This window comes from Gekko japonicus, unplaced genomic scaffold, assembly GCF_001447785.1.
Source record: "Gekko japonicus isolate JY-2015 unplaced genomic scaffold, Gekko_japonicus_V1.1 scaffold3464, whole genome shotgun sequence".
In the NCBI taxonomy this organism is placed as follows: Eukaryota; Metazoa; Chordata; class Lepidosauria; order Squamata; family Gekkonidae; genus Gekko; species Gekko japonicus.
In genome coordinates this window covers 106,708-118,640 of record NW_015176081.1, presented here as the reverse complement: position 1 = coordinate 118,640, position 11,933 = coordinate 106,708, and the positions used below count along the sequence as shown (strand labels likewise).

General features: G+C 49.2%; 1 protein-coding gene across 2 annotated transcripts in view; it reads right to left on the bottom strand.

The window, feature by feature from the left end:
- The window catches only part of CACTIN (cactin, spliceosome C complex subunit), a 26,424-nt gene that overhangs the window by 10,043 nt on the left and 4,448 nt on the right, over positions 1–11,933 (bottom strand). Inside the window, exons 3-7 of one of the 2 annotated variants that reach the window (XM_015426732.1) lie at positions 10,873–10,968; positions 9,214–9,359; positions 8,578–8,740; positions 4,604–4,718; positions 496–688 (exon numbers count right to left, since the gene is read on the bottom strand). In XM_015426732.1, coding sequence (XP_015282218.1) covers positions 496–688; positions 4,604–4,718; positions 8,578–8,740; positions 9,214–9,359; positions 10,873–10,968 — 713 coding nt within the window. Of the gene's footprint in view, positions 1–495; positions 689–4,603; positions 4,719–8,350; positions 8,514–8,577; positions 8,741–9,213; positions 9,360–10,872; positions 10,969–11,933 lie in introns of both variants that reach the window. The other variant, XM_015426731.1, reaches the window with a different exon arrangement.

The following is an 11,933-nucleotide window of genomic DNA, read 5'->3' as shown; positions in this document are numbered from 1 at the left end:
AGTGATGCTCTGTCTTCTTGGTGCTTGGGGGGGGGACAACAGTGGGAGGGCTTCTGGAGTTCTGACCCTGCCGGTGGCCCTCCTGATGGCCCCTGGGTTTTGGCCACTGTGACACAGAGTGTTGGACTGGATGGACCCAACATGGCTGCTCTTATGTTCTTATGCCTGGGGCAGTGATGCTCTGTATTCTTGGTGCTTGGGGGGGGGGACAACAGTGGGAGGGCTTCTGGAGTTCCGGCCCCATTGGTGGACCTCCTGATGGCACCTGGGTTTTGGCCACTGTGTGACACAGAGTGTTGGACTGGATGTGCCTTTGGCCTGACCCAACATGGCTTCTCTCATACTCTCATGAATACAGCATCCTGACAGCAGGATCTCTTGGACCTGAGGGTGACCAACACCTGTCTCCTGCACGAAACCGGCCTCCTCAGTTTCAAGGAAGGAATTGCCCCTGTTTGATTACCCAGGGGACCCCCGCTGGGGCCGTCCACTCACCTCGCGCGAGCCATGTAGGCTTTGAGCTGCTGCAGAAGGCTCTCCCAATAGCCGATATCAAGGTTGGGGCCCCCGGCGCGTATCTTGCCCTCGATCCCTTGGTAGATCACTTGCAGTTGGTTGTAGGTCTTCCCCTTGAAAACCGACTGCACATCCGAACTGACCGAAGCGTTCACCCCTTCACGGCGCTCACCTGCGGGACGCAGACCAAGAGGTAAGTCTGGGCAGTGGAAACCGTAAGGGCCCCTCCCCGGAAGTCGGTCTCGAACTAGCAGCTGCGAGGCCAGAGGGTCAGACTAATCCCGAACTAGGAGATTAAAAAGATAAGGCCAGGCCGATGATGCAAAAGCAGGTAAGAAATATATTTTATTATTCAGATAAATTTCCCCAAAAATTACCTATGCATTTTGCCAATAGGCTTCGTCAGGGGAATCTGTTTGTCTTGCAGTAGTTCTTCAAAAAGAGTAAAAGACACCCTGACCCTGGATAGCCCAGGCAAGCCCGATCTCGTCAGACCTCGGAAGCTAAGCAGGGTGGACTCTGGCAAGTACTCGGATGGGAGACCTCCAAGGAATACCAGCAGTCGGGAGGCAGGGGCAGGCCTTAGTCAGCCACCTCTCTGAATATTCTCCAGGCCCCCAGTAGGGGTGAGTTGCCAGAGGTCGCCATGACTTCCAGGTGCACACAGTCAGTCACCAGCGGTCGCCATGACTTACAGATATGCACATGCATACAGACGAAAGATACCAAAAAAAGAGAGAGTAAAAGACACAGGTCATTTCGTAGAAAAAGAGGTGCAGGAGCTCATTAGCACAACTCATTAGCAGAACTTATTTGCATATGCCACCCCCCCGACATCACTGGAAGTGTGTCAGAAGGCAACACCCACCGCTCAGGCTCCACTGGACTGTTTTGGATTGCTAGCTATTGTTGTGGGGGGGGGGAATGTGCAGATCTGTCCTCGTAGAGGAGGGAGAGCTTGTACCTGAATAAAACTTGGTCTTAAAGGTGCCGCTGGACTGTTTTGGACCAGGGGGCTGGGGGGAGCTCTGCAACTTACCTGGCTGCTTCTTGCTCTGACTGAGGGCTGCTGGGAGCAGGGGGTGGGGCTTGTTGCATGTTCCCGCCCCCTGGGCTCCTGACTGCCGGAGCTCCGCTCCTGTGCGCTCCCGCATGAAATGACCCCTGGTAAAAGATGTCTTTTACTCCTTTTGAAGAACCACAGCAAGACGAACAGATTCTCCTGACGGAGTTCGCTGGCGAAATGCGTAGAGAATTTTTTCGAAATTTAACCAAGTAATAAAATATATTTCTCACCTGATTTTGCACCATTAGTCTTGGCCTGCAACGTGAGCCCAGCGTCCCGTCTCCCCTGCCTTCAAATACAAATGGCAGCGAGAGCCGAGCGACATCAGCCTTTGCGACTGGCAGGCAGAGAAACACCACTGGACTGACCGAGCCTGCAAAGGGGTAGGGACACAGCGGAAGTTCGGCGGAAGGACATTTGCTCTCCAGGCAGAAGGCCCCTGGTTCACTCCTGTCAAGTTCTGGCGTCCATACTGGCTTATTCCGTCTCTGTTAAATGTATTATTTTCTTGCATCTGCCTTTGCCCTGCCTGCACCTGATCGCTGTACCTCTGCACTCGCTGGCCATTCGCATTCCTTAGGGGTGTGTGTGTGTGTTGTTAGAACAGTAGGGAGTATCGCTTGGTAACGTTCTGAAGGGAGCCCCAAGACAGCGTTCTCATGAAGAAGAAGAGAAGAGATTGGATTTATCCCCTGCCCTTCACTACCCAAAGGTGTCTCAGAGCGGCTCACAAACTCCTTTCCCTTCCCCTCCCCACAACAGACACCCTGGGAGGTGGGTGGGGCTGAGAGAGCTCTTTTTCAAGAACAGCTCTGACAGAACTATGGCTTGCCCAAGGTCATCCAGCCAGGTGCAAGTGGAGGAGTGGGGGAATCAAGCCCGGTTCTCCCAGATTAGAGTCCGCGCACTCAACCACGACACCAAACATTCATGAGAATGCCCTTGGCGAAGTCTGGTGCCTGGCTGGGTTAGACAGGGCGACCATATATCTGTCTGGGTGGCTACAGAAACGTTGCTTTCTCCCCGCCCTTGCAAATCAGTCCTAGCAAAGAGTTTGAATCCATAGCATCTCACATCTCTAATAAAGCATGGAGAGTGTTTTGACTGGGGACCTGACAACTCCCGAGCAGGCCCAGTTAAAGGATTCCAAGAAGCAGGTCTGGGGAAAAGACCTGTGTTCGAGTCCTCTGGAGAGACAGCACTGCGCTCAACAGTTCTATGGCCTGACTTGCCTCGAGGGCACTTTTTATGCTTCGGTGGGAAAGAGGAACTGTGCGAGGCCACAATCCACTCCCAACTTCTTAACCCTGGTCAAGTCATCATCAGTCGCATTACGTCCACACCTGGCCCACCCATATGACCCTGACTGATACTGCATCAGACCCTGGGTCCATCAAAGTCAGTCTTGTCTACTCAGACTGGCAGCGGCTCGCCAGAGGGCTTTCACATCACTTACTGCCCGGCCCTTTAAACTGGAGATGTCAGGAATTGAACCTGGGACCTTCTGCATGCCAAGCAGACGCTCTGCCACCGGGCCACGGCCCTTCTTTATAGCTCTCCAGGGTCTCAGGCAGAGGTCTTTCACATCACCTCCAGGATCTCAGGCTGAGGACTTTCACATCACTCCCTGCCTGGTCCTTTCTACTGGAGAAGCCGGGGATTGAACCTGGGACCTTCTGCATGCCAGGCAGATGCTCTGCCACTGAGCCACAGCCCCTCTTTATAGCTCTCCAGGATTTCAGGCAGAGGTCTTTCACATCACCTACTGCATGGTCCTTTCAACTGGAGATGCCGATGCTGAGTGACGGAAGGCGGGTTGCGTGCATATGCCAAGAAAATATTGCAGAACGGTATGTTCTCTTTAAAAGGCATTCTGAAATGCTGCAGAGTTACTATGAGAGTTATGTATCACTTCGATCCCTGATGCTTTGCGGCTGCATCCACCACCCTCTACCAGAGTCCCAAGGGCCCCCACAGACTCACAGTGGTGGGGGACCCCTGGCCTAGAGGCTCGCATTTTTTAGAAACACCAAAAGGTGAGACTGTTAGGTAAACGTTCCCTTGCTCGAAAGCCAGTCAAATCCGACTCTAGGGATGTGGTGCTCATCTCCGTTTCCAAGCCGAAGAGCCAGCGCTGTTGGAAGACGTTTCCGTGGTCATGTGGCTGGCATGACTAGACGCCGAGGCGCACGGAACACTGTTACCTTCCCACTGAAGTGGTACCTATTTATCTACTTGCAGTTTCTTGCTTTCGAACTGCTAGGTTGGCAGGAGCTGGGGCCGGAGACGGGAGCTCACTCCGTCATGCGGCACGCGGGTCTCGGACTGCTGAACTACCAACCTTCCGGTCTTCAATTCAGAAATATGGGGGTCCAAATCCTTATGGGAGATTTTGAGTTGGGAGAGGAAGAGGAGGAGGGAGAGGCAGCAGCAGAAGAGGAAGAGGAGGAAGAGGAAGAACTGGATTTATACCCCGCCCTTCACTCGGGAGTCTCAATGCAGCTTAAAATCTCCCTTCCCTTCCTCTCCCCACAACAAACACCCGGTGAGGTAGGTGGGGCTGAGAGAGCTCTGAGAGAACTGCTCTTGAGAGAACAGCTCTGAGAGAACTGTGACTGAACCAAGGCCACCCAGCTGGCTGCATGTGGAAAAGTGGGGAATCAAACCCGGTTCTCCAGATTAGTGTCTGCCGCTCTTAACCCCCTACACCAAACCGGCTCCCTGGGAGCGGCTGTGGCTCGGTGGTAGAGCCTCTGCTTGGCATGCAGAAGGTCCCAGGTTCAATCCCCGGCATCTCCAGTTAAAAGGACAAGGCAGGAGGTGATGTGAACGACCTCTGGCTGGGACCCTGGAGAGCCGCTGCCAGTCTGAGTGGACAATACTGACTCTGATGGACCAAAGGTCTGATTCAGTGTAAGGCAGTTTCACGTGTTCAAATATGGCAACAGTGAAACGGGGCACACTCAGAATCCATACAGCCCGACTCCTCTTAGCTTGCCGGCAACCACGCAAGCCACCTACCTGGCCCTTTCCCAGAAGCCTCCAGTTTCCGCAGCTTGGCGATCTCGTCTTCGGTAATGACAGTCATGTCCCGCCAGAAGTCCACGTTCTTCCCTTGTTCCAGCTCCATGTATACCTGAAGACAGGGAAGAACAGGGCACATTGTAAACATCTGATGCTAAAAGCACTCCCGAACTGTGCTTCGGGAATAGGCAGGTTTTACAGCCACAAGTCCACCATGTGTTTCATGTGCAAGATTTGTATCCCACCGTTTACCAAAACTTCCCGGTATCTCGCAGCCTTACACACAGTTTTTTGAATTTTTAAACCACCCCGTACAACCAAAGCAAACACAAAACCACTAAAGGGAAGAGGTCAAAAACCAATCAAATCAAAGAAGCAACTTTTTTTAAAAAACCCACTATTTACAAAACTCTTAAGACAAAATACGAAGGAAGAGCAGCTAACGTGATCTTCAATGAGCGTGGAATCGCCTGGCCAAAACAGACACGAAGGGCGCACAGTGAGGTGGTAAGAGAGCCAGTTTGGTGTAGTGGTTAGGAGCATGGACGCTAATCTGGAAGACCCAGGTTTGATTCCCCACTCCTCACATGCAGCTGTTGGTGTGACCTTGGGTCAGTCACAGTTCTCTCACAGCTGTTCTCTCAAGAGCAGTCCCCGAGAGAGCTCTCTCAGCCCCACCCACCTCACAGGGTGTCTGTTGTGGGGAGGGGAAGGGAAAGGAGATTGTAAGCCGCTCTGAGACTCCTTCGGGTAGTGAAGGGTGGGATATAAATCCAATCTCCTCCTCCTCGTCTTCATCTTCTTTCTGAGCCAATCTCTGTTCTTCTTCTAAATAGTAAAAAGCCCAGTAGCACCCTTAAGACTAACAAACTTGATTGTAGCATAAGCTTTCGAGAAACACAGCTATCTATTGAGATATATGTCAGAGTGATAGAGGTAGCAAGCAGTTACTATAGATCAGTTTGATCTGTTTGTCAGACCTAGCTGTCATGCTAGTAATCATGTAATTACAGCCAGGTGTTTCTAGCAGGTGTTGCTCTTTCAGGTCTTGTTAGAATTAGTGATTACATCACCTTGTTAGAGATTGGCTGGGGTTTAGCATAATAGCTATCAGTTTAGTAAGCTGGAGGGGACTCAGTTCTCATAGACTAAGGCACAACATGCTGTTCGATAGCCTGTAAATACTCTGTATATATTCACCTTTATAACTATATAAACTCTCTGTGCACATTCATAACTGGTCAGTCTCCCGCTTCTTATTTACAATACCCAATACTATCTTCATCAGATGCTGTGTTTCTCGAAAGCTTATACTACGATAAAGTTTGTTCGTCTCAAAGATGCTACTGGGCTTTTTACTATTTTGCAGCAACAGACTAACACGGCTAGCTCCTCTTCTTCTGAGAGTTTGGACCACGATCAAGGAGACTTGGGTTCAAATTTCCATTCAGCCATAGAAGTCGCCAGGTGACTGGGACCAGTTGCTTTCTCACAGTCTAACCTACTTCGCAGGGCTGTTGTTAGGATTAAAACAGAAGAGGAAGGGAACGAAGCGTGGCAAATCCAAGCTGCTTGGAGGAAGGAGAAGAGTAAAACCATGAAGACTGACAGCTACAACGCAGAATGCCTTCTGGAATGCCATTTTAGAGGGAGCAAAGCCATTTCCCTGGGGAGTGAATTTCACCGTTTTAGTGCCACTCTTGAGAAGGTCCTGCGACACACAGCAACACACACCAGCTGTCAGGGGCGCACACCATATATCTGTACTAACACTCAATTTGCAAACATTCAAAATTGACATTTAACTCGCTTGCAATTATCCCATATCTTCCACAATTCTCAACCTTACTGCTGGGGAAAATGTACAGAAATTAGATCTTATTTACACTGCTGGATGGATTGTCCAAAAATCAAAACATTCTGGGAAGAAATAAGAACATAAGAGAAGCCAATGTTGGATCAGGCCAATGGCCCATTCCAGTCCAACACTGTCACACAGTGGCCAAAAATACCAGGTGCCATCAGGAGGTCCAGCAGTGGGGCCAGGACACTAGAAGCCCTCCCACTGTTGCCCCCCCCCCAAACACCAAGAAGACAGAGCATCACTTGCCCCAGTCTGAGAGTCCCTATCTATACCTTGTGGCTAATAGCCACCGATGGACCTCTGCTCCATATGCTTATCTAATTCCCTCTTGAAGCCGTCCATGCTTGTAGCCGCCGCCACTTCCTGTGGCACTGAATTCCATGTGTTCATCACTCTTTGGGTGAAGTACTTCCTTTTATCTTTTCTAACCCGACCACTCAGCAATTTCATGGAGTGCCCACGAGTTCTTGTATTGTGAGAAAGGGAGAAAAGTTCCTCTTTCTCTACCTGCTCTATCCCATGCATAATCTTATAAACCTCAATCATGTCACCCCTCAGCTGTTGTTTCTCCAAACTAAAGAGCCCCAAGCGCTTTAACCTTTAATATCAGGCCAAGCGCTAAAAATTACTGGACATACAATAACTATGAATCCAGAACCACTTATCTTGAATTTTAGATCTGAAATAGAACTATCTAATATACAAAAAAAGAGAGAAAAAGTTGCATTACTACTGCTTGCTGCAAAAACTGCTATAGCAACTAAATGGAAATCGGACCATAAAGGTAAAGGTTCCCTTGTTCGAAAGCCAGTCGAATCCGACTCTAGGGTTGCGGTGCTCATCTCTGTTCCAAAGCCGAAGAGCTGAAGACGTTTCCGTGGTCATGTGGCCAGCATGACTAAACACCAAGGCGCACAGAACGCTGTTACCTTCCCACCGAAGTGGTCCCTATTTATCTACTTGCAATTTCTTGCTTTCGAACTGCTAGGTTGGCAGGAGCCATAAACCTACACTAAAATTATGGTACACTGAATTATGGAATGTATATATAATGGAAAAATTGACAGATACATTAAGACCAGTAGACACTGATACTGAAGACGGTGAATTCACAATTACCTGGTTCTCAATCCTATCATATCTTGTAACCCGAAAGGAAATATCAAATGTTATAGATATACTCCATTTATGGTAACTAATTTTGATTTATGACTATAACCCTGAAAATACCACATGTCAAATCTTTGAATGTGTACAATGAATATAAGTTTCCTACAATGTTCTATGGTTGCATGGCTATTTTGTTTTTGCTGAAAACCAATAAAATAGGTGGGTTTTTTTTTAAACACCCCCGCGGCAGCCATCTTGTGGCCGCCATTTTGCTACTGCAACCACTTGCCATTTCAAAATTCCCAATGTGCCCGCAGGCTTAAAAAGGTTGCCACCTCCCCATGCTAACAGAACCTCCATGTTTAGGGGCAGTACAACAGAAGCTGGTGACAAAGTGCAGGACTTTGTGCTTGCTATTTCAGGTGCTTGCTATTTGGGGAAATGGGTTTTACCTTTAAACACTCTCTGAGTACATAAACTTGGTAGTTTTATGCTGCCAGAGATTTCTGCTGCCACCAGGAATTAAAAATTCCAAATCTCTCTCTTTTGGTAGTATGACCTAGGGTCTGGGCACTTCAGAGGACTATGTCGCCCTGAGGAAGTACTGTACTGATTTTTGGGATAAGTTTAAACAAAAAACGATTTATTTAATAAAGAACAAAATAGGCCTTTGCTCCTGAAGAGGTCTGGCTGGGTGCTCTCGGACCACAGTATGCTGTACCTCTGCTCTGATCCAGCGCGGGGGGAAACAGCCCCATCTGCCTACTTACCTGGATGTCTTCCAACAGGTCTTCCATGTCGGAGACAGTGAGGCCGTTCAGGAAGGTATACGGCTCGTGCATCTCCACCGCCAGGTCATCATCTTCGGCACTGATGTATTTAGCCAGGAGGTCGATGGGCTTGGCCCGGCCATCCCGGATCCGGATTTTGGAGCTGCCGGAGCTGTACCTCTGCTCTGATCCAGCGCGGGGGGAAACAGCCCCATCTGCCTACTTACCTGGATGTCTTCCAACAGGTCTTCCATGTCGGAGACAGTGAGGCCGTTCAGGAAGGTATACGGCTCATGCATCTCCACCGCCAGGTCATCATCCTCGGCACTGATGTATTTAGCCAGGAGATCGATGGGCTTGGCCCGGCCGTCCCGGATCCGGATTTTGGAGCTGCCGGAAAACACGGACAGGGGAAAGGGGTTCACGTTTACCACGATGGGGAGAAGCTGACAGAGTCAAACGGCCCCTCTAGTTTTGCAAGGATTCTCTGCCTTAAGTCGGCAAAGCTGGAGCTCAGACGCCCACAAACCGATGGACTGTGTGGCCACACCCAAAGAGGTCCTTGTGTGCAAGCACAGACACCTAGGGCGAGTCGGGATGGCATCTAGGCAATCAGACCAACGTTATACAAACGGCAAAGGGTCTTATCTTTTTCTCCTCTGTTTTGATAGCGGCTGACAGAAACCAACATGGATATGCGCACGAAGACGACGCAGCAACAACAACGCTGTGGACTACTAACTTGTTCTGAACGTATCGCCGAGCCTCCCTTTTCAAACAACCACCCTTAGAGTTCCTGAAAACCAGGACCACCTTCCGCCACCAGCCGGGCAAAGTACCTTTCAGCTCCGCCCCTGCCTTACCGCAACTTGGCCTGGTGCAGGTGAAAGTTGTCTTCTTGCTCCTCCCACGTCTTGAAGTGCTCCGCCTCCTTCTCCCGCTGCAGCATCTCCAGCTCCTGCTCCCTCATGGCCTTCTCCCGTTCACGTTCTAAGCGCAGCTGCTTCACCTGACAAGAGGAGGGGGGGGGAAAGAGAAGTGCAGAGTGGCGTTAAGTCCCTAGGAGCTCACCCAACTCTGCATAACAGCCTGGGTGGTGTCACGGTCAAGAGTGTCGGGCCTGGGTTCCAATCCACCCATGAAGCTCACTGGGGAACCTTGGGCCAGCCATACTCTTGCACCCTAGCCTACCTCACAGGGTTACTGTGGGTTCAAAATGGGAGGCAGGGAGAACCAGGTAAGCTGGTCTGAGCTCCCTGGAGAAGGGGTGCCTCAGAGCGGCTTACAAACTCCTTTCCCTTCTCCTCCCCACAACAGACACCCTTTGAGGTAGGTGGGGCTGAGAGAACTCTTGACAGAAACTGCTCTTTTTCAAGAACAGCTCTTATCAGAGCTACGGCTTGCCCAAGGTCATCCAGCCAGGTGCAAGTGGAGGAGTGGGGAATCAAACCCGGTTCTCCCAGATTAGAGTCCGCGCACTTAACCACTACACCAAACTGGCTCTCAATGTAACTTTAAGAAGGAGGGGGTTGAGGGGAATAATGTTCCTAGCCCTGGTCCTTGAGAAAGAGCAGGGGAGGAACATCATGCTCAATGGGCAGTTTACTGGCCTTGCTCAGGGAGCAGATAATGTGCACACTCAGAATGCTGGGTTATTTGGGTGTGAGGGAAAGGCACTCTGCACAAGCCCAAAGACACTCCCTTTTTCTGCGTTCCATGCATGGGACTGAAAATGGCCCTCAGGCTCAAGCAAAGCCTTGGGAGGGAGCAGACTTCTTGTTGGGATTCTTTTGATTCAGGGTCGATGGCCGTATTGCAAACACAAGAGCCACACTTAGTAAAAGAAAAATATCTTTACGATAAAAACAAAATAAAACAGGGGTATGGCACTTTGGATAAAAGAAATAAAACAAAAGGTTACAGACTTGCAGTTACTCTCAGTAATATCTGCTAACAGCTACATCTTTCTATCTCTCTTGGCTTCTAGAAGAGAACTACCGCTTTGGTTCTCACAAAGGGCCATAAACTTGTGAATACATTAATGCTCGATCAAAGCATTTCCACAAACAAGATGTTAGTTGACCAATACAAAGGTTACAGGTCACTTCATTAGGATAAACAACTCCCACAGACTTTCCCGCCGTTGAATACATTATGTAGCGTAACATCCTGTTTCCTAACAAACAACATTTAACTCTGTAATGACCAGTGTTCCCTCTAAGCTGAGTTAGTGTGAGCTAGCTCACACTCTTTTAGCCTCCGGCTCACAGATTTTTGTCTTCGCTCAGGAAGGAGGGCTCCAGAGCATACTAATTTATGCAGTCGCCAAATCGCTCGCTCACAACTTTAATGCCAGTAGCTCACAAAGAAGAATTTTTGCTCACAGGACTCCCCAGCTTAGAGGGAACATTGGTAATGACTGAAGTGTAAGCAACTTGCAATTCCAACACTTCTGCTGTGTTGCACCATATAGGGTATTAACAGAGCCCTCTCCTCCTCCTCCACCTCCTCGCAGTTCCCACCTTCTGCAACTCCAGGCGGTTCTCCTCTTGAATCCTTTTGTTCCTGTCCTTCAACTCCTTCTCCTCCAGGTGGCTGATCCCCTTCTTTTCCAGAGCCTAGAAGCAACAGAAAAATCACACCGAGGTCAGGACAGAGTGGGGGAAAGCCCCATGGAGGCTGCATCACATACGAAAATTGGTCTGCTCTGACCAGCGGCAGAGTCAAGTCAAGGACGAGAGATCGCGGGACAGGCCGAACTTTGTAAAGAAAAACAGCCGTGATATGATAGTGAAACCTTGTTAGAGAAAAATATATCTTCTTTGATTATCCAGCGAATAACAAATCATTAAAGGTGTTTTCTTTGAAGTAAATTGGTCTCAAGTTTTTCTTTCTGACGGTACAGCGCTCAATGGACCCGTTTCACTCGAGGTTTCATCAGATGAGACCTGACACCTTTTAATTTTTTTCTGCTCCGTCTTCCTTTCTAGCTTACATCATTTGGTTATGTGAAAAGCAGCTCTGTGCTGCCCTCTAAAGTTCTTTTCGGTGTCAGGTCTCGTCTGATGAAACCTCGAGTGAAACGGTCCATCGAGCACTGTACCCTCAGAAAGAAAAACTTGAGACCAATTTACTTCAAAGAAAACACCTTTGTGATTTGTATTCACTGGATAATCAAAGAAGATATATTTTTCTCTAGCAAGGTTTCGTTATCATATCATGGTTGTTGTTCTTTACAAAGTTCTGACTGGCAGCAGAGCAGACAGACGACTTTCCCCAACACCTCTGCCTCAGCTCTTTGAACTGGGGGCAGGGGAAAGAGAGAGAGAGAGAGAGAGAGAGAGGTTTTAATGGTCTTTAAGATGTGATTTTTATTCTGTAAGTTTTAAATCTTTTAGCCACCTTGGTGGCCCTGATGAGGGCAGAAATGCAGGGTATATATCTTATACAGGGGTCATTTCCTGCAGGAGCGCACAGGAGCAGAGCTCCGGCAGTAAAGAGCCCAGGGGGGGGCACATTAGAGTTGTGAAGGCCCGGGAAAAAAACGGAAAAATTCGGGAAAACCCCAGTTTTTTCCCGTTTT